At 38.2% G+C, this 24,022-nt stretch overlaps 1 protein-coding gene across 2 annotated transcripts in view; it reads left to right on the forward strand.

Annotated features, from left to right (window-relative positions):
• Positions 1-4,105: 4,105 nt before the first annotated feature.
• Positions 4,106-24,022, forward strand: part of clstn1 (calsyntenin 1) — a 34,664-nt gene continuing 14,747 nt past the window's right edge. Inside the window, exons 1-3 of one of the 2 annotated variants that reach the window (XM_057319973.1) lie at positions 4,106-4,408; positions 19,461-19,583; positions 23,206-23,235. In XM_057319973.1, the coding sequence (XP_057175956.1) occupies positions 4,327-4,408; positions 19,461-19,583; positions 23,206-23,235 (235 nt within the window). In that variant the 5' untranslated portion in view covers positions 4,106-4,326. The remainder of the gene's footprint in view (positions 4,409-19,460; positions 19,584-23,205; positions 23,236-24,022) is intronic. The other variant, XM_057319974.1, reaches the window with a different exon arrangement.

Consider the following 24,022-nt stretch of genomic DNA (forward strand, 5'->3'; position numbering starts at 1 on the left):
AATATCTCTTCTGATACAAGAAGAAAGGTAAAATGCCACATATAATTTGAACATTTTGTTTGTTTTATTGTCTTATGTATGCCTTCAAAATTTAAGCAGGAATAATTAAAAATGATAAAGTATAAGTACAAATAATAAGTATTATGGGGCGGTTACCTGGACAGGGTTTAAGACTAGTCCTAGATTAAAATAAAAGAGCGCTAGCACTTTCATACCTTTTTTATGTAATGCATGTTAAAAAAGTCCTAATTTACTAAGGCCTAGTCCTTGCTTAATCTAACCCCTTTCCGGGAAACCACCCCTTAATGTTTAATAAAAAATATAAGCAAAAAATTAACAAATCTGCAAAATGAGGTAACCAAACAATTCTGCGGCACTATCGACCTCTAACGTAGGGAAAAAACTTCTATGCTAGTAAATGGTGACCCAGAACTGTTCAGTTTCCCACATTCTTCAAAATATCTTCTTTTGTGTTCAACAGAACAAAGAATTTTATACAGTACAGTTTTGGAACAATTTGAGGGTAAATGATGAGATGATTTTCATTTTTGGGTGAACTTCCCCTTTAAAATAATTAAATGTTGATCATCAACTTCAGGAGGTTAAAGTAAATATCAAGGTGAGTTGTTTTTGTATTCTTTTATTAAATAAAAATGAAAACTGTCCTGGCTTCATTTCCATTCCTACTTAACAACATGTGTACGTTGTATACTGTTTTTGTTGGCTTATTACTGATAATGCTCCTTCATTTGTAACTAACTTTGAATGAAAGCATCTACTAAACAAATAAATGAAAATGTTACTTCTTACTAATAAATGCTACTGTTCTTGAAATCAGGACCATTTATTTGTTAAAATAAAAACAACTAAAATAGCAATGGGAACCACAGTGTAAACTGATAGTTGAAAGTGTAATGTTTTAATGGGCTTTTATCTCACGGTACTCTGTTGTCTTCTTTATCTTTGCCACAACATTCCTCGAAGAGAACAGAAGAACACGTGCTGAATGCAGATGGTTATTTCTCTCTTAGGAGACAGAGGCTTGATAGGTAAATTACCTGGTGCATTATTACTGCAAACCTATTTGCATTGGATGCTCAAATTGGATTATGCATGAAATACAATAGAAGCAAAGCTAATGTTAAGAAATTACTCAACACAAAAACACCCAGAAATGATCTTTGAATTAGATTCACACCTGTTATTGAAACTATATATCTATGGAAAAGAAAATACGAAACCAATACGAAATATTATTGTTAAACATCAGCAACGTGTGAACATTTGTTTACCACAGTAACAGGATTTGAACAAGTGCATCAGTCTTTTTAATGTGTCAGTTGTCTCCCATGCTTCCTCTCTTCCTGTGTTTACACGTCTCGCAGGACCACACACACAAGAACGCTGAAATCCTTTTATCCATGAGCACATTTTGCACAGTAATGTTATCTCTTTGGATGTCTCAAACACCCACCGCTGTACTAGCGCGTCAGAGTTTCTTTTCTTTTGTGTAGCCGAAATCATGGCAGACTCAATAACAAACGCTCTCTCGCATAGGATTTCAAACATAAAGCTCTTTGGCTTACAAAGCGAAAGAGGGGAAATTGTTTCTCTATTATAATCCAAAGAAAATCGTCACACAAAGGGAAAATAGCAACAGCACAAAGGACGCCTAATATAGCATTGACAAAACTAATAATGTTCAGTAAAAGTACTAGAATGGACAGGAGCAAACAGGACAGACAGATGCTATCACTGTATTGTCGGTCTACAGCAAGAAATGCTATAGGAACAATATGAGAAATGTTATGGTAGGTTTAGTGAGTAGGTGCGGCAAGAAAATAAGAGTGAGTGTGCTTGTGCATGTGGTTGGGAATTGGGCATTACATAATGCACGTACTGTAGGATTCAGAAGGTCAGATCATTGTCTTGAATCTGAAAGCTATGATAAAACAAAGAACAAACACAGGCGAGACATTTTTTTTAGGGGGATTGAAAACAAGCATGCTAGCAAGCACCTTCTCAAGAAGCTGCGAGACAGATCCAGTTAGACCAGCAAGCAAAACTGACGGCTAAAGTCTGATCCAGGAGCTTCTTTGTGTTGAAATTGTAGGGTGAGGAAACTTAGGTCAGTTTGTATTGCAAGACATTTTCTAGGCTTTTATAAACTGAAAGGCAGAGGCGACTAAGTGAAGAATGATACAGGGACTATTGTGTCACGGTTAAACCTGAAGTGATTTGAGACGTAAGATGACAGATTTGGAGGAACAGAAGATCTGCATGAATGCTTGTTGAATAACAAATATTAAAAGTTTTATGTTACCACCAATCAACTATCTTCTTAGGAATATACATCTGGTAACAACTTAAAGATTTGTTCTTTCTTATACTGGCGTGCTTGTTTACGAACGTCCTTCATCACATAACAGCCCATATCACCCTGACTGCCTGTTTCGCTGTCTGTTACTATTGGAAACAGAGGAGAAAAATCCAGACTGAAGCTTGTTATAAAAGAAGAGCACTGGAGTTTAAGGAAGGCACATCAACACTCTGCTGAAGTGACTCAGTCCCATTATCTCTGAAGGGAATGCTTGACATGAGGAGATTGGGAGTCTAATATCCCCCTGCTTTGAGACGGTGATGCTGAATCAAGTTTGGAGAATAACATGAATTCACTAGGACTAGAATTTCTTTGATGTCTTGAGAGGTTGCCTGAGAAGTGTTGTTTTCCTTTGGTCTCTCGTGCGATTTTCTTTTTCTGTTGGATGATTCACTGAGAAAGCAACAGGGATGAAAAATGAAAAGAATACACACTGTAAATAGAGCCGCGGGTGGGCTCAGTTGTAGAACGTTTGATATCTAAACTTAAAAAATTCTGAAATGTGTATTATTCTTATAGCGGACATGGGACGTAATCATTTCGTGCTTTAAAAACAAATGTTCTGTTCCCCTTTTCTCCTCATTTCATCATTTTATGTGAAGGCTGGTGCTGCTTATTCCCTAGTGGAAGTGAGAAATTATGTAACATAGTATCTTCAATAGGCATACTAAATAGTATCTTTATACTAAACACTTTAAATATCTTATGAATATTTAAATGAATATATTCTTCTCACATTCATTCAAAAATATACCGGAGTCAGGCACTTTAATAAAACAATCCACAGGCAGTTTGAGATGACTCTTTGTGACATCATAATTTGACATAAAATATATAGATTTGTTTTCTGTGTGATCACTGTGCTCATTGAAGATGATTAATGATAGACACCTTCAGTGTTTTCTCTGATTATTTGCCTTTAAAACATCTAAACCAGCCATTATTAAATAGATTATGTGTGTGTCCAAACTGCTCACTAATTAAGCTCAAAATGCAGACTAAGCTTATAAAAAGAACCATAAATAACCTTAACTTATTCCTCAAAACAATATGTTTGGCCTCCCACCCTTCATTTGAGAAAATCTATCCTCCTAACCCCCTCCCTCAGCCGTCCTTACCCACCCCATCATTTTCTCTGCGTGCTGAAAGACAATGTCCTTTTGAGATGTCCTTCAACTCTGAAGAAACAGAAAAGCAACATATAACTTCATTGGTCAAGAAAGTTAGCAAAATGCAACACGAATAAAACAAATGTCTATCTATGTGTAATACATATCAATTTAATTAAATATCAACAGGCACAATGTTAATTGGTCCTGAGAAGGAATTATTTGTATTTTCTCATGAAAATGCATCAGAGTAAAGAATAACCCGTTTTTACCCACTGCTGCACTTTCATTTATGATTTAGCAATGACATTTATCACGTGACACATTCGGATTAAAAACTACATAAGTAGCTAGGGGGATTTGGTCGGTGGATGCTTAAAAATGCTACGCATATCGCCTCAAAACATTGTAGTATAAATCATGTTAACAAAAGCTTTCCATAATAAATCATAACATTTACGCTTGAGCAGTGTAGGATAACAGAAAATACCGTTTTAACACATTCAAACCGCATCCTTTCAACGCACACTCTGTCTTTATTACTCTGAGATTTGACTATGCAAAGGGCAAAGCGGGCGGCTCGCACTCCCACAATAACACGTCGTGACGTCAGCCGGGCACCGCTCCCGTTGGATGCAGCGGCGGAGCTGCGAGAGAGACTGAACGGTGATCTGAAGTGCAGAGCGGCGGCGGCAGCCATTTTAGAGCTACCGCACTAATACCAGATATACATCTTCTGGATATTTTTATAACACTTAGCGATATCTGATTTTATCGGACGAGAGGAGACAGAGTTACATTGTTTCAAGCTTTAAGTGTCTCTGTTACAAAGACGGGATGCGGATCGGTGGCGTAAAACCTTTCGCGTCTGCAGTCGGTCTGCTCTTGGGACTATTATGCGCGGTGGAGGCGGCTAAAGGTAAGCGGCGAGACCCAAGCATGAAAAATTGTGAATCTCCACAAAAAGGCAAATAAGAACGTATGTTTATATTTTAAGTTGTCATTCGGTATTCTCTCTCGCTTGGCCTGATAATACCTGGCGTGAGAAAGATCTGGAAATATAGCTGGAAATAATCATTTTAAATGTATTAAAGGTTTGTTAATGTCTCTGTTAATATGTTCGGTTTAGGCTTTTTGACAGTCATCCGAATAAATTGTTCAATCGCAGCCCGTGGATGTTGCGTCCAGCAGTTTCATCACGCGCAATCGTACGCATCGCGCACCTTATTAAAATCAATCTCTGCTGTAATTTTCCGCCTCATACTGAAAATATGTCATTAAATAACAGCAGTGGTTGTCAGCTTTGAAATGTCCGCTTTCCTATACGGTTCCGCTTCACTTGACATCTATTTTAAGTGTCAATCTTACACGACAACAATTTTCTGTGCCCACACCCGTGACCAACAATTCAGTTTACATTCAGCTATAGTATACAAAACATCATCAAGAGATACATGAGATGTTTTAATGTCTGATTTATGTTTGACTTCTCCGTTTCCCGGCATGCTTATTCAGTTTTATCTGATAGGTCCTTGTTTGTGACTGTCGTGATTTGCTGTTATAGGCTTTGTACCTATAAGATTATTAAGGGTAGAGATAAAGGGCCGTGCGCATTGCAGATCCCGCGTGGATTACTGTATGTTGGGTGATTTTGAAGATTCGACTATCATGACACGCACACACACACACACACACACACATGCAGTTAAATATGACTGAAGGACATCGCTGCAGGTGCACGCGCTGCAATGACACACACACACACACACACACACACACACACACACACACACAGAGAGAGAGAGAGAGAGAGAGAGAGAGAGATCCATACCTGTTAGCTACCTTATGCATTACTCAGTCTTGTTACAGTGTGTCTTAAAATATGTGGAATAATGAAGGCATTTTGCAATACTATGTTTCGTTTGTTTGTAAATACAAATCCCAAGATTCCAGCATTAATTAATAGAGTTGATAATAATTGTTATTGTCATAATGTAGTTGCTATGTGCCCTGAGGCTATAAGTAAATACATTTTAAAAAATAAAGAAGAATGTGTTTAATGTTTTTTTCTGTGGTTCTTTATATCCATTTTCAAGGCTTATGTAGTTTTTTTCATCTCAAGTAGAGCATTGACTGACTATTGATGGATATTGTTTTAGCCTGAAATGTTCATATGTGTGTGTTGAATGCTTAGGAACCAAAATTATTCATGTGCATATGAAGGACTTATGACATGCGTTCAAAATGTCCTCTATACACATCTCGGTTTTCACAAGTTTGAAACACAATTGTAAATGTCAACCTCCACAGATGAATATGTGTCACAGATTTTATTACTCTTGGTTAAGTTTATTATTCTTGATGGATTGGACAGAGTTTCTTTGAGTTTGACCTGCTTTGTTTAAACACACCTGCTCACTTCCCTGCTGTTATCAGTCGAGTTGAGTAAAAACTCCACCTTTACACTGGATTGTAGCCCTGCAAACAGTCATGAGAAGTCATAATGTTTCTGTTTATTTTCACAGTTTAATAATTAAATACTTCTAGAGATGGCTGCTGGATTTTATGTTTCCTAAGAATTGTGAGAGGTTTACCAAATTTTGTGTAACAATGAAGGTTCAGTTTGATGAAATCTTTGCAAAGATGAAACAAACAAAAAAACTTCTACAATATGGCTACTGCCATTGACAGATGGTTGTTAGATTGTAAGTTTTAATAGACAAACTTTCCAAGATCCAACCAGATTTTTATTACTGAGAACATACGCATCACTAAAGTGCAGAGCTTGAACTGTCTTGAGCTAGACTCGATCGTGGTTTATGTGTTAAGGGGAAAATCTTTAATTCTGAGAAGAAGATCTTAACTACTTGTAGAGCCCTTAAGCACTGCAACACATTTCAAATTGGATGAGATTTCACACAAACAGCTGCTCATTCGGCTCCCGTGCCTCCCGGTCAAATGTTTTGCTTGTTTCAGCAGTCTGAATCCTGTAGCTGTATGTCTTAACTTACAGATGGCTTGATGGAAAATCTTTCTTCCCAAAGAAACTAGAACACTAAAATCGTTGGTTTTGCAGATAGCTAGACATCCATTAGCGCTTCACCTCTGCGATGTTGGCTTTTGAAGGGCCCATTAATTCTCTGAGGAGAAGGCGGATAAAAAAGCTGAGTAGACTTTGTCTCACGATGAGGTTCTCTTATTGTTCCTTGTTGAGAAACAACACAGTTACTGTTGTTGATGCAAGCTGTCAGAGTACTTTTAAAGTTTTAAGCTTTGTTAAGAATTGTCTGTTCGTTATTTAGGCGCCAATGGTGCAAATGTGGAATACATATTTATTGAAATAAACATACGTTTTTTGTCTTTATAAAGTTTCAGTTGATCTTTTGTGTCCACCATAATGTGTCATATATGTTGTTGTTTGTTCATGGAACTTGAAGAATAGGTCTCTTGGCCAGAACTCAAAGCTATGTGCGCTGCAATAAGCACGTCACAATGCACCCACTGTTGTGCACAACTCAGATATTCGACATATGTATCGAATCTTGAATTTCAAGGACTTTGTAAGCATAACAGATATTAAAGCACTGCATCTATTTTTATTTTTTAATTGCTTTATTTTGCAGTTTTGGTGCAGGCAGTGTGGCAGAAATTCCTCCAGACAATCGGTCTTAGTCATAGCGGCGGCCGGGCAGTCAGTTGTAATTTCATTGGCCCCTTTGCGAGTTGAATTGAGTCAGTCATCTGTCAAGAATGGGTCACTACGTACTGAATTTAGGTCTGTTTAGGTCTATTGTTGATCTTACAGCATCAGTAAACTGCATTTGAGGTAGAAGAGAATTGTATGTTGGGAGCTTTGTTTACTGGGATCTGCTGGGAAACTGACTCAAGACATTTACAGGAATTCATTTGGCTGATGATTTTTCAAGGTGACATGGTGCATTTAGCTATACGGACATCATCAGTGTGTGTGTTTCCTGCGGCTCATTGACTACCATTATAACTAGATGAAAGGTGTATTCATAGAAAAAATCCCTTTCTTGGGCACAGAGGAAGAACAGAACAAAGGTATATGGTTCATTATTCAGTGAGACCTTAATGCAGACCCTTCGATACCTATTTAGGACAGTAGTGTAACCCCAACCCTGACCTCATTACCCGATTACATTTCAGCTCAAGTTAGTACACACGCTGTGGATAGAGCCCATCCATTCTGTATCTGTTTTTGGTCCTTTGTTGGCCGGATAAATACGTCCCTCTGCGATTCCGCACCTCTTGGCGTCATCACGGTGAGCTCCATGGGAACAGGTAACCAGAGAGGAGGTGTTACCTGTGCGTAGAGCTCTGTGCTGCACAGCCTCTGGAGGTTTAAAAAGCAGCTCTGTGTTCCGTGTCTCACTTTCACTCTCACTGGGCCATTGTGTGCCTCATACTAAACTTGGATTGAGCACCATTCACACCGCCCTGCCCCCACCCTCCCTCAAAAAGGCTTTCCCATGTTGATCTGTTGCATTTGCCCTGGTCGACAAACTGACACTTTCTTGAGTACACATTGAAGCTCTGCTTTGGTGTGGCTGAGGGTTCTCTGTGTAACTGGTGGATATTTTAGGCACCTACGTTTGCGTGGAGGGTCTCAAACCTCAATAAACTATCAACTCTCTGTGACTGATTAGGGCCACTTTACCAGGCAGGTTTTAATTCCTGTGCAAACGTTTAAGTGTGGTTGTCAACACAGGACGTTGACAAATTAAAAACTGCTTTTTAAGTCAGCATGCCGCTACGTTTAAATTGCCCGTGTGTGCCTCTGTAAAAATATATATTCTTTTAAAGACATTCAGGCGGTCAGATGCCTGTTCTCCTTTCAGACAACATTCACTTTAAGCTTTAAGGCCTTGACACACCGAGCCGACGATCGGGCGTCTGGCAATCTCAGGTGGTTTTTAAAGGTGGGGTGCCACAGTGTTTTATTCGTTCGGACTTCTTTACAATGTTAAATGTGCCGGCTTCTCATGCTTGACATGGTCAACTTGTCAAAAAACGAGTTGGACGTATGACGTAGTATTTCTGTGATCGATACACTCCTCCAGCATTCGTATAGGTTTTGGAAAGTTTTTTTTCGAACATGAAAATCCGTTTCTTAACAACTTTACTTAGACCCTTATTGGACCATTCTCCCGGAAAAGCATGCCCAAGTGTCAACCCGCCAGAGCAAGAAGAAAGAGCACGCCCACGCATCAACCAGGGAGAGCGGGAGAAGGAGCATGCCCACACGTCAACCAGCTGGAGCAAGAGAGAGAGAGAGCACTGCGTTCACGAAGTTCAGCTGTATTTCGGTGGGGAATGTTATATAAACGGTGGATATAACGCTGGATTTGGAGATCGTTAGACACTGATAGATGGAGCGGTCCCAGCGCTAAAAGATGCCTGACATGAACTGCACGTGGTAAGTGAAACTGAGTCATATGTCTGTGTTCTGTTGGCAATGGGTGCGCACGTGCTTTAGTTCCGCCCCAACACCACAGCCCCCAACCATGCAGGAGGTTGTTTGTTTTTGGAAATAATCGCACAGCTGTATCTGTCTTTTATAAATGTGATCAAACTAAAGACTCTCCAAAGCTACGAAGTATGCAATACTACTCTATAGGTGGGTACTCAAGATCAATATGTGATTGGCAGAAACTGCGTGTGTTACGTGCGCTTTAAGCGTCAGTTAGCTTCAGTTTTGTTGGTGTGTTCTGCACCGTTTCCTTTTCTTTTGACAAGAAAAAGACCAATGCCTGATAATGCCAGTGCCGATTGAAATTTTGTAGCCATGACTGAAAACAACAACACAAATCTCTCTGCAATGAGCGCGGCTTATGTAAACAATGGTGAACGCTGCTTGTTTGTACATTCACAGTTTTTACTTTTCCGTTTTTTCTTTCTGAATGCCGAGTGCAATCTGCTGGTATGGAAAAGTAATGTTCTCAGAGGGTAATCGCTAGTTGATTGTTGACTGTAGTCTGTACGGCGTGTTCAAGTGCTCGCAGGCGATGCGAGGAGACGCCACGGTCAGGTTACCTCAGCGCTAGTTCTTTGCTGTCTGTTGGTGTGTCCCGGCCTTTAAAGGAATAGTTCACCAAAAAAATTCTGTCATAATTTCCATACCCTCAAGCCATCCAGTGTATGTGCAACACAATCTCACAGCAATTCTTAACCATTTTACGAGGTGGCTAATTCGTATAAATTCGTACGATTTGCTTTCGCACCAGTGACATTAGGTTTAGGCATGGGGTTAGGGTAGGGGCTTCAGTATGGCATCTTTCTAATAATCATATGTTGTTTTACAATTCACATTGTACGAACTGATACAAATTAGCCACCTTGTAAAATAGTTACATATTTCTGTGAGATCAGGCTGGTATATGACTTCTTCAGCTGTAGCTCCAAAAAGTACATACGTATATCCATCATAAAAGCCATCATTGAATTAATCCAAACAACTTCATCGGATTAATAAATATTTTCTGAAGCAAAACCGTTGTGTTAGAAAACTATTAATATTCTATACTATATAACTTATTAAGCAAAACTGAAACCAAAACAAAGACATTAGTGGTAAAATCAAATATGGCTGCACATCTTCAAATCTCATTGGTTCTTGTATGTCTCATGACAGTTAGTCACAAAATACGCTTAAACCAATGAGATTTGAAATTAATCGTTAATCATATTTGAATTTAGTGCTTATATACTAAATAAATGTTATAATTTTTTTAAATAGAATGTTCTTTTTTAAATTAGCAAAGTCTGCCTGAAACGGAAGTTGTCATGGCGTTTTCCACTTTCAGGAATGAGGAAAAATTTTGCATGGGACATTAGTTTTTAAGGAATTAATTGGATCATTGGAGGCCTGGCCATTGGACGGTCAATATCTTGCAAATAAGAGATTACGTTTGGAGAGGGAGAGGAGGTTAAAGATGGTGAATTAATAAAAAAATCGATGACCTGTATGGGTAAATCATTTATAATAAACATTGCAATATGAAAAATCTGAGTTTTCAGTTAATTTCATATCGATCTTAATATTGTCATAATGCGTTGTGTTGTATTTATGAAAAATTGTTTTTTTGGTTTGTTCTGAAACATTAATAGCTCATTTGTATCCAGGCAGACCGTTGTAATGGTGGTTTAGATTTGCCATTGTCTTGAGTTAGGTCCACTCAATAAAGACACAGCAACAAAGGCTTCATAATATGCGGTTTCAAAGTCTCTGAGGCACGTTCAAGGCTTTCAAGGTGTAGATCAGTCATTAACTTTTACTCTCTCTGTTAGACATTAAAGTGAAGGAGCTGTAGGAGACGGTCTGTGAGAAATCACAGCTCGCTTACACTGGAGGTGAGAACGGAGGCGTCTGTTGTGTTAATTGACAAGGGCGGTGGTAGATCACACTCTGGGTGTGATCACTGTGACAAAAAAAGGTTTCCGGGCCATACTGACCGCAAATAGCCACCCCCACTAGATTGTAGGGAATAGGGATGTAACAATATTATCTATATCGTGTTATCGCAATAGCAAAATTGTCTCAATATTATCGTGGTCACATGACTGTATGAAACGATAGGTCTTCCGGGCCTAACATGGAGAATGTTAGAAAAAACAATAATATTACCTTTGGCAAGGTCCATCTGTGCAATTATTTTATTTTATAAAAGGGATTTTTAGGTCATTTCTTCTGTGGACTTTCTACCGAGGTATTATCGCACAGTGAGATTTTGATATTGTCACATCCCTACTAAATTGTTTAAACGTGAGCAAGTAAACAGAACATAGGAGGTTTGTCTGCTCAGCTTTACTTTGATTTTTATTCTTCTGGAGACTGCATGTGCATGAGATTTTTGACTGTCCAAATGGCTTTATGGATATTGCAAGTTTGCACAGATTTACATTTATTCAATCATCTGATGTTATTTCTGCCTGTTTGTGGATTTGTTGCTCATGGCAGCGCTACTCATGAAAGTCAGGCTGTCCTCTCTTTATGGTTCTTGAAGGATTCTGGCAGATGGATGGACTCACAGGGTTGACACAATAACCTTTGCTCTACCCTCATCAATCAAACATGATGCAGGGATCGCACACATTCATGCTCTGCTATTGTTTCAGAGGTCTGCTGGTTGAATTTAGACGTTTAAGAATGTCGCTTGGACCCGATCGCTGTTTTTAAAAAAAGGCTATTTACTAGCCCCTGCCATCCCCACCATGTACAATAATGGGCAAAATTAGACTGAACATAAGTGCTTGGCTTAATTGCTTCATGCTTGACTGGAATAGAAACAATTTCCATGGGTTAGTGAGCCAAGAGTAAATGAAATGCTTCCGCTAGGCTGTAATGATGATTGTAGTTCATCCTGTAGAGTAATTTATGACCAAATAATTGCAGGAGTCTCACCACCCCAATGTAATATTCGTGGGTCTGTTAAACAAATTAAAAAAAAACTATAATTTTGACCCTAATAATTATAATTAATATAAATTATTTATTTTTATTATTTGTTTGGATTATTATTATTATTTGCAACTTTATTTTACCCAGTTTTTTTGTTGATATAATGCTATGACATTTGATCATGTTTCAAAAGACATCTATGAAAAAGTCATAATTTTACAGTAATTTTATGCTTCCCTTTTTCAAGTTACCAACATATTCTGCCGTGACCTGAATGAAATGAGAATAACCCTGCAGTGTGTTCTGTTCTCACATCACTCTGTGGCTTTGACCTATGACTCCCTTCAAAGCATATGTGCCACATCACAGCACTTTGTAAAGTTCCACAAGTCCGTGACCTTGTAAGTAAATGAAACAAGAGCATCTCATTATGGGATTAGGTGTCAATGGGTTTACATGTTGGCTAAAAGGATTGCATGCCAGGCATAGCACAACAGTCCGTGACCCAGACCCCTCATCTGCGCTTGGCACATGCCTCCTGCCCAGACTCTACAATAATATTTTTCGAACAGTCAGATACACAGCGGTACAGTAGCTGCACATGGTCTGCATCTCATCCTCGATTTTGATGACGCTATCTGAATGAATTAGCACTGGATAGGCATGTAAAAGACTGACTATGTGATTCTTTGCTTGCCAGCTTCAATATGTGGGTTGGAATGCTGAAATTAGCATTTAGCGTTTGAATATAGGGCTCTTGGCTTGTTCCGGGTGCCTCCAAATGACTGTGGCAGACAGCGTTTGTTTGTCCCCTTTATATACTGTAAATGCACACAAAACACATCCAGGAAATCTTTAAAGTGGAAATGAACCATTCGATCAAATGTAACAGATATACATATATTCGATACATGTGCTCATCAGCTCGTTCTAGTTCGTCTCCATACATTTTAGAACAAGTGCGCATTCAAAAAGTAAGGAAATACTTGTTTTTCTTCACTGCTCAATGTAGGGTATTGCAATCGGATAATATTGCAATGTCGCCACCCAAACCGGTAGGGATGTAACGATTCACCGTGAGCCGGTTGAAAATCGGTTATAATGAGTGACGATTCAAATCGGTTGAGGTGTGAACTGAATCGCAATACATTTTTTGAACAGCAGGGGCCGCTATTTTCACTGCAAATCTAGACGTGGACATGCTGATATTTCTTAAATGCAAAAAAATCCAAGAAAAGCTCAGACAGTATTAGTTTGTTTATATTAAAGAGACTTTTTCTATTATTAATTTGTTATAAAATTGCAGTTTAGTTTTGTTATTTGAAATAAAACATTATTTTATTATACAAAGAAACGTGAAGCATTTAAGAAATAATGCAAGGGAAGTTGTTCATTTCTAATTTGTTTCAACTCATTTTGTAAAAATAAATCGTGAGTAAATCGTGAGTAAATCGTGAATAAATCGCATCGTGAGATCAGAATCGTGACTCGCATCGCATCGTGAGCTGAGTGAATTGTTACATCCCTACAAACCGGTGATGTCACATGCCGTGGCGCTGCAAGATGGCGGCGCCCTTGCTCCAAAAGCGATAACAAAACATAACGTTTTTTCGTAAATGGTTACATGTATCGAATCTGTTATATGTTTTTTTATTTAAGTGAAAATAAGTTTACTAAATAATTTACATTTGATCGAGTGGTTCATTTCCGCTTTAACATTGGACTAAATTTCCCAACCTTGAGTGCTAGGAAGTGGGAGCTCCAAGTCAACCGTGTCTCCAAACTCGACTGCATCATTAGCCACTAATTTCAGTCTGCATGCATTCAAAAGATTGAATTAGGCCTAAATGGCTTAATTGGTGGATATTAGCCAAATCACTGTAATCTGGAGCTTGGATGGCGGTTACGCTTGTCAAATTAAAATATTGTTTTCTGCAACTGTGTAAAGTAGGCAAATTTCCTCTTATGATCATGTTTAATGGCTTCTAACTAAACATAATACACTCACTTCCATGTCTCGATATTCTGTTAATTAGGTATATAAAGTGCACAAATTGAATACTGGGGTTTGTTTAAATCCAACACAGTCTCACAGGAATTTGTGGCAGTGACGAAATTTAATCATGTTCATGCCTCACGGACACGAATTTTCACTTTTTTTGTCACGACTTTCAATCGAATGTATTTTAATAGGAAGTATCTTATCTGATGGAAATTCGTGCATGTTTACGAGGTAGCTTATTCGAATGACTTCGTACGATCTCATTTGTATGAACCGATCAATAGATTCAACATTTTGAGACTATGTCCCGAACTGCCATGAGACTGTGTTGTTAAATCATATTTTTACTGCACGCTGTGTGCTCTTATGAATCAGTTGCGTAACATTGATTTGCATGGCTTTCCCGTATACAACCTTAAACCTCTTCAGACTTCGACAGAATTGAGTGCGTTTAAACATCTGTTTTTCTGACACTCGGCACTCTAGTTTCTTAATGGCTGTTAACATTAAGAAGTGATGTTTTGATGTGGAGTCATCACTCGTGGTCTGTTTATCAAACCGGTCTCACTGCGTCTGTATGAGCCCACTATATGACACTTGCGTTGGTGTTTTGTCGCTGCGCAAGGAGATGTAGTGCTTCTATGTGTAATGGTTGTAAATATCCAGCTGGCCACATGATGTACTAAACCGTCTCCATGTGCCAGAACTGCACAGTGCTAAAAAATATATGTAAACCACATCAGAGCTCTTTTGGTAGTGTGATTCATTTACTGCCAGCCTCATAACCAGGGCTTCCTCTTTGATACCCAGCCAGTCAGACGATAATGCCGGAAACCAGAAATTTGCACCGGGTTTTTCTAGCTTAAGCTGTTTTAATGGCTCATTAAGGGGTTTAAGAAAATTTTAAGAAGTCTGATTGCTGTTTGATTGGATGATGTGTTTCTGGTGAGAGAAGTGATACAGTATGTGTGTACCATATGGTATACAAGTGCTCGCCCGTGGTCGTATGCGTGTGTACCTGGGAGTTCTGCCAGTGTTTAGCAGGTGTTTGGCTGATGTGTTTAGTGGTTCTCTATAACCGGGATCGCTGCCACGGATAAATGCTTTTTAAGAGGTCTCAAGAACCTCCTTATTGAGGTGAACCACATCATCACCAAAGAAAGACACATTGTCACTTAATTGTCCAAATCGTCCATGGAGCATCTTTGGACATTTTAGAATTCACACTCTGTCACCAAGCTTGTGTCTGGTTGTAAACAGATTCTCAGTGATGATCATTTTTGTGTGTGTGTGTGAATATGTGATGATGCAGTGTTATCAGTATGTTTGTGTTATAGCAGGAGTTTGGCCGGAGTGATGAGAAACAGTTCTTAGTAGGTATAAGACCAGTTTAACCTCAAGTGTTTGACCACACAGCTGCAAGTGACCCACGTTCAGTGTTAGTTTACTTTAGAATACTTATCATTAGTGCGTGTTAGGGAAAGGTTCAGTATTGTTATTGATAATACCACAAACTATGTGGTGTTTGGTAGTAGATAATGTCATTCAAAACCTGACTGACCTTCTTTCTTCTGCAGAACACAAAAGAAGATATTTTAAAGAACGTTGGTAACCAAACCACATTAGACCCCATTGACTTCCATTGTATGAACACAAAACCACTGAGACATTTCCCAATGTTTTTCACGAGACATTTCCCAATGTTTTTCACAAGTCATTTAGAGATTTCAAACGACATGAGTTGAAACAAATAATAACAGAACTATTCCTTTCATTTAAAAGTGGCCTTTTAAGCACTTATCGTTTCTAAGTTTGTCTTTAACAGTAAGCCAAACAACATTATGTACTCAAGTTCTGTTGATTATGACTTATGAGTAACATTATGTCCCATCCTGCCTTTTGGCCATGTGCTTAACTGGAGAATTAAAAGCAGATTATCGGGGTAGTCCGGTCTGACAGTCTGTCCTGAGATAACCGGCAGCAGCTTTAGGTCACGTGAGTCTACTTGCTAAGACGATTTATGAGCCAGATCACAAACTTTACAAACAAGAGCCGGTCCTCCTGGCTCTTTCCCAGCATTCACCGTATGGAACACAATAGCTTGGCTTCATGTGTTTAACGGGTTGATAGACAGATATAATAGTTGTATATTAACCATTCACAGATTTAAATTCCAAATGTATTGCATCTGAAAATGAACAAAGTACAGAAACATGAAAATGAAGCGATGGCTTTGCCACGCATGTTATTTTCCTTAAGGTGTGAAATTGGATGTGATGTGTAATGTGAGCGGATGTGAATGTGATGGTATCATTATTGCTTTGGAGGTTATATCATTCAATTAGCGTCGCATCAGGCTTCTGCCTGCGGGGTGAACTGTGAGACTGAGCGCTGAGGTGGAGGGAAATCACAGAAACCAAGAAATCATGCAGAACTGCTCAAGCAGGTGCACAACGCAGGGATGTGTTCAGAATGCAATTTATGGGAAATTGGCGATGGTAGATATAAGCACTGTGAATGTTAAACAATTTACATGTCTTAGGTGTTAGGTGTTTGCCTGAAACAACACAAAAGGGTTGTTTTTAGTGATGCACCAAAATTTCGGCTTAAAGAAAACCGTAGGCCGAAATAAAAAGCCGTGACCGGATTTGTTTCTTTATTGTCGGAGATCACGCACATTGACTCGTGCTCTCGTGTTCTGCCTGTTGTTTTCATTAAAATGATTGTTCACCATATATACACTTTTTGTATTAGCAGGAGCTGCTGAGTTTGACTATAACTTGACTACTGTTATGCACAAATGATTTTATATTTCTTATTATATATTAATATTCCTAGTTTTGCTTCAATGAAAGCATGCAGTCATGCTGGCACAGGCTCCACAAATTTGTGCTGATCCATGTTTTCACTGCATGATTTGGGAATGTTCCAAACATTCCACAAGGTATTCCTAAAGCTTCCTGTTTGCTTCAGTGGAAGCAAGGAAATCTTGTAAGAAGTTTTTTACATTATAGTGACTTACAATTCTGCCCTATTTCGAAATATATATATTTTTAAGTTTTACATGATTTTAATGCTAAATAAAGAATGTTCTTTATCTTATGTTTCTGTTAATTCCAACATTAAATTATTGAATCCCACATTTACTATTTTGGTCCTACATTTATTTATTTAACCCATACTTTTATCTGTAATCATTTGAAGTAGGGCTGTTCAGCGATTCATGAAATATAAAAATGGAATAAATGTTTATATATCATTTAAATGATATATAAATATATACATGTAAATACTTTTAAATATATAGATGTATGTGTATGTGTGAGTTTATATATATACAAAATAAATATGTATAAATATATGTATAATAAATAAAGACTTTTATATTTGATTCTGGATACGATTAATCACGATTTTGGAGCCATAGCTTTAACTTTATTGTGCATATAGCTTGACCACAATGCTGTATTGACCAATCAGAAACCAGGACCAGAACAATCCATTTTTGTAAATGTTGAAGATGTTTAAGAATTAGGCACTCGCACAACACGTGTGTCATCAGTCACGTTTTAAAAGACACCCATGAACACTGTAACGTCTTTTAGGAGGTGCTTTATGTAAATTAAATGATTTAACACGCCTCGGGCTCTGATTCAGTGGACTCTGTGCTGTGATGGACTCTGCTGATGACACCATCAGTCTGATGAGCTCATTTTGTTTCTCACTTCCTGCCGCTGCCTTGCTGTCAGTTCCGCGCACAATGAGCTCACCACTGCAGGAGTATCGCCTTTTGCCCGGCAACTGCTGGTGTGCTCACATTTTGGGTGTAGGCACCGGTTAGTCGGTGAACAGATCTGCCCTTCACATCAACCTCTGCACTCAGACGGTGCTGCTGCAGTCATTCTGCAGTCTACAGCTAAACCACAGCGACTGCATCTGTCCTCTGTGCTTTCAGACACGGCACAGCTCAAAGCCTTCAGTCAACAGTAATGAGCCGCTGAGATTCCACACGCTGTCTGCCTGAACAAACACAGGCGTCAAATGCCACAACACGCTAGTGATGCGATGTGTCACATGCTGAAGGGCTCTTAGTAGATTATGAGCAAAATTGTGTTTTTATAACATGGCAACCGTATTTAGGAAAATATGGTTTATATATTAAATGACTCTGTGGTAATGCCTAATTGTAGATAAGGCAGGGAATTTAAGGAACAGTTCACCCAAAAATGAAAATTTTGTCTTCACTTACTCTGCCTCAAGTTGTTCCAAATCTGTATACATTTCTTTGTTCTGATGAACTCGGAGAAAGATATTTGCCTGTAACCAAACAGTTCATGGCCACCATTGACTACCACAGTAGGAAAATTTGCTTTATTGATATATTTGTTCTGATGAACACAAAATAAGATATTTTGAAGAATGTAGGAAAGCAAACAGTTCTGGGCCACTTTTGACTTCCATTGTAATTGTCAATGGTGGCCAAGATCTGTGTTCTCTTTGTTCTCTGTGTTCATCAGAACAATGAAATATACACATATTTGGAACTTGAGGGTGAGTAAATGATGACCAATTTTTTGGGGTGAACTGTAAATTTGTTACAAATTAAAATAGTTTATTTTGTCCTTTTTGGGGTATTTAATGGATGCTATATCTAAAAAAAAATGCATAGTGAATTTATAGTATTTATGATTATTCTTAAATAAGTCTAAACTTGAATTAAGAAAAAAGTTAAACCTATTATAAATTATAATTTAATATCATTAATAAATAGGGGTGTGCAATTAATCGATTTCAATTTTGCCTTCTAACTATTATGAAAACAAAATAATTGAGGGAAAACAATTATTGTGCCACATTCCGTTTGGCAAGGATTGTCTTATTTCTTTTTACTATTTTTATATTATTTTTTTTAATGTTTGCATTCATGTTTAATTTGAATAATCAATAATCTAAGTGTTAAATTGTGTTAAGTCTTTTATTTATTTGCTTTATGTAATAATTGATCTAATATTCACTTAATTTCCGAAGTCGATTGTGTTAAATAATCATAATCTCCACATTAATCATAATCAAGCAACATTAATTCTGATTGGATGAGCTGTGTTCAAGCTTGTGACATCAGTTAAATTTGATTAATTAAACAGCCTGGTTAAACTATGCTTAACGTTGTACCCCTGTCTTGCTGTATCTTGTTTACTGGAGGCATCCTAACATTTTTAACATTGTTCCACCCCATTTTTCTTTTCTTCACATTTAAACATTGGGTAAAACAGTCCTGCTTGCTAATAGTTACCGCAAGTTCCAGTGAAAACAAAAAAAGTGCCGGCAAAACAAAATCTTTAATGGTCATCTTGTCACATTTATATAATCATACCATCGTTCTGCCCAGCCTGAGCTGCTAGTTTGTGATTTTTCCCCCTCATGCTAGCGTACAGCGTTGAAGTCTGTACTGACACATTGTGAATCCTCTCAGAAAAAGCTAAATAATAGCCAGTTGCCTGCTGTTGTCATGCAGCATGAAATAAACTACTTCTCCTATTTCCACAGTAAATAAGCACAAGCCATGGATTGAGACCACGTATCATGGTATCGTGACAGAGAATGACGACAAGGTTCTCTTGGATCCTCCACTGATAGCCTTGGATAAAGACGCCCCACTGCGCTATGCAGGTAAGACCCTCCATCTTATGGTCTCAGAGTCAAATGTCAGCCATTTTACTTCCTCATGCTTTCGAAACCTTAACATTTGGTCATTCATTTTAATGTATTGATGACTATAGGGGCATATGCACCTGACCGTTATCCAGTTATTGATTATTGATACATAGATCATGCTGTTTTTGTAGTCATGGAAAACATCATGGAATTTCTCTGTGGTTTCGTACATTGCATTTTGTAAAAGGTGATGATGGTGTGACAAAACTTTTCTATAGAGCACACCCATTATTTGTCTTATATTTTTTAAACCTTAAAAATAGCTTTAATACTATCAGCATTCGATTATATTATCTGAATGTCAACTCTTGGTTGTAATTTAGTTTGTAGATGTTCTTGTTCTTGGTTTTATTTCTGTTTTCTGTTCTGTTTTTGTGAGCGGTCATGTGCTTAGATATTGAGCTATAGATTCAGGTATGAATTATTTAAAACAGGCATGAAGTTCTTGTGGAAATTGTGGTGAACCAGTCGGTTGAATATGTAAATGAGGATTTTTTAAAGCTGTAATATGCTCGTATTTAATAAGTAAAAATGAAGACAGGCTGTCCAGAATCCAGTCACTTTTTTAGGTTACTTGTCTCGTTCATTTGGCAGCCTGCCTCCAGACTTTTGGAGCCGTTCTGATATCAAGATCAGTGAAATTTGTTCTTAGTTGGGAGTGTGCAGCTTTAGCATCCGCTCTGTCCTTTTATAATCACATAGAGATTTAGTATGACCTCATTTTCAAGCTCTTCATGCATTGGTTCACGCTGCCTCTCCCAGTTTTAGTGTCGGTCTTAGGTGCTCTTCACCGCACCATAAATATATGGTACACCGCTGAGAATTGTGGGAACTAGCAGCTGACGTTCTGGAAGAATAATTTCTTCATGTGTGCTACTTTGGTTTACCTTGAGTTAATTGTATTGAACAAACCATTACCATTATCCACCAATATGTTAATTTAATTGCATTTAAATTCAGGCATGCTTTGTATGTGAAGTGAGCGTAAAACCCATAAGATACAATAAAAAAACCCATGAGAGATAAATCTAGAATACAATATTATGTATGTATCAAATACAGATAAGAGGTCAAGTTTTAGGCCTTAACATTTCAAACATCCCAAATCCTAATTCCTGACCTGTTTTTGCTTTACGTTTGGTTGTGAAATGTCCCATCGGGGCCACACGTACACCATCATGATGAATGTTCTGCTGGCGTTTTATAAACCAGCTCCAAGCATTGATTTCCGCTGCACACACTGCTCATACTATCGAAAGCTCTTACATCGCTATCAGCAGAGGACTGTGCAGTGCCAGCTCGATGGCAATTTCAATACTTCCTCTGACTCATCATGACCGAGTCCTTATGAACTTTTTCGGATCTGTTAACCTTCGGGACAGTCAAATCCTAAGACGGTCATAAAGCAAAAGATAATCAACTAAAGAATTAAGCCCCTCCACCCAGGGTCTTGTTTCGTACTGCTCGGGCAGCTTTCGTTACATCTTAATCGATCTCCCCTGTGCAGCATAGCAGTCTGAGGGAAGCAATCAATATTCATTGTGTTTTGGCTGATGGGAAATGAAGGACTGGTGGAGTTGGCACTTGGAACCAGTCTGGGGTTGGGGGGGCTTGCGGGTACAGGCAGAAAGATTCAGTCAGCTTGCAGAAAAGCAGATTCTAATGGAAAATCCATCTTTAAAGGTCCAATGTGTAATTTTTTGAGGATCTATTGACAGAAATGCAATATTATATACTGTGCATAACTATGTCTTTAGGATTATAAAGACCTTACATAGTGAAGCGTTATGTTTTTATTACCTTAGAATGAGATATTTCTATCTACATACACTTGCATGGAATTCGCCATGTTGTTTCTACAGTAACCCTAAACGGACAGAACACATTTCGTAAATATGTTATCTCCTTTGGGAAAGAAGCGAAAACGTGACTACATCTTAGTTCTGTGTCAGCCATCGTTGTGCTTCGAAAGGGAGTGAGCCGTTGGTTGCAGTTCGCAGCCTCACCGCTAGATGTCGCTAGATATCATACACAATTGTAGGTGTGAAATTGAGGTGGACAGACCCAGCAGTAGAGATGGGGTCAATCTTTTAGTCAGTTTCTTTGAGTCAGGTGATGATAAATGATAATACATAAGGACATTTTCGGTTTACACTTGTTGTTACATATGGCTGACAAATGTAATGTTTTAACCCCAACAGGGTCTATGAAACAGCTTTCCTCCTACACTCTTCATACTTTGTTTTGTTTTTTTGTAAATGTAAACTCGGTGTATGCTGTTTTGTGCTGTATATCATCATTTTACGGCTCAGAAATACCTCAGGATTAGTATGCTGCACATTGGTACAACAAAGGGATGCACTGGTGTTTCATTCAGACCCCAAATTCTCATATTATGACTATGAACACTATAACAAAGCTTTTTTCCACATAAAATGGCTGATCGTGCAATGAAAAACTACATTTAGTTTTTTTAATGTCGCACAGTAACAATAAATGTCCACAATTGTTTACATGCAGCTTAGTTTAAATTGACAGTTCGCCAAAAAAAAATGAAAGTTTTGTCATCATTTACTCACCCTCGAGTTGTTCCAAATCTGTATACATTTAGTTGTTCTGATGAACACCGAGAAAGATATTTGGAAGAATGCTTGTAACCAAACAGTTCTTGGCCACCATTGACTACCATAGTAGGAAAAATGACAATGGTAGTCAAAAGTGCCCCTGAACTGTTTGCTTTCCTACTTTCTTCAAAATATCTTTTTTTATGTTCAACAGAACAAAGGCATTTATAAAGCTATTTTTCCCTACTATGGTAGTCATTGGTGGTCAAGAACTGTTTGTTTCAAAGCATTATTCCAAATATCTTTCTCTGAGTTTATCAGAACAAAGACATTTATACAGATTTATAACGACTTGAGGGTGAGTAATGGAGACAGAATTTTTATTTTTTGGTGAAGTGTTTCTTTAAAGCTCTGGTGAAAAGGGTTCTTATGAAACCAAATAGGCATTCTTGGAGAGACTATTGAATATTTACGATTATACCATGGTCTTTTTGAATACTCGATTCTGATTGGCTGGAAGGTGTAAAGGTATGCATTTGAAATTTAACTGACAAAATCACTGTAATTTACACCTGTTTGATCTAAAAATTACACTGTAAACATCAATAAAAGATTTAACTTTGCAAATGACCATGGTATAAGCGGGATAATCCACAGCTAGCCGTGCGTTAAAGGATTTTAATGCCGCTTCGCGTTGGGTGGTTCTTGGCCTCCATGTCGTGCATTAAAACCTTTTAACGCACGGCTAGCTGTGGATTATCCCTTACTTATATTTACGAATATATCATGCATTCCTGTCACACTGCCCTTCTTCAGACGCAGTGCAGGTAGTGTCTCACATTTAAAGCGGATCAAACCAATCTGTACCGCTGCAGTCAAGTCATTTGAGGTATTCTGAGCTGCCGACTGCTTCTGTAACATCTGTCTTCATTCTTCTTTCTCTTCCTCTGTGTTTCTGTCAATCTCATTCTTTCTCTGACTGATCTGGGTTTATCTTTTCTCCCTTCTTGTAGAGAGTTTTGAGGTGACCTTCACCAAAGAAGGTGATGATGGGATTTTTCTACTGCCTTGTAACCTTGTTTTATTAACCCACTAACGCAATTATAAGAAACCGGCACTTCACACAGAAGCTCTTGTCATGCTGTTTAGTCTCTTTCCGGTTCTTCTTTTGTTTTGTTTTTTTGTTTTCTCTCACCTTGGAATTCTTTGGAAATGAAAATTTAGCAACTGGATGACAGCGAAACGTGTGATGCGGGGATAACGGAATCTAGAAATATCTATGCATGAGACATCCATTGAAGTTTGCAGATCCTAACAGTGCTTCAGCTACTGTTTAAAACCCAATCAATCTACGTGTTTTCTGAAATAGCAGATTTTTCTTGAACCTTTCTTTCTTCCTCCTGTAACTTTGGAGGTTGAAAGAAACTTGAACGTAACTTGAACCATTTAATATCTTTAATTTTCTGCTCTATTTGTGAAGCAAAGCGAGGTTGCTGAGATTGTTAAATGATGCAAACTCTCCCTGCTGTACGGTTTGTGATGTGGTCCGATTTTTTGTTTGAGCCGTATGATATACAGCATGGCCATTAGTGCTGTTTAATGTGGATGTCAAGCAATGGGATATTTCTAACCCCTGCTCTCATCCAGTCTTTAAGTTCCACTGCCTCCGTTCCTCTGTTTTTTATCGTTTCATTTTTCAGTTTGTTTTGAAGGGCTTGCGAGGGACAACATTGCACAGGAAGACTTCCTTCACTCCAAAATCTAGCTTTAAGGGGAATTTAATGCTCCGTATGAGGGCTTTGCTTGTTTGTTTGTTTGTTTGTTTGTTTG

This window comes from Triplophysa rosa, linkage group LG21 (genome assembly GCF_024868665.1).
Source record: "Triplophysa rosa linkage group LG21, Trosa_1v2, whole genome shotgun sequence".
Taxonomy (NCBI): Eukaryota; Metazoa; Chordata; class Actinopteri; order Cypriniformes; family Nemacheilidae; genus Triplophysa; species Triplophysa rosa.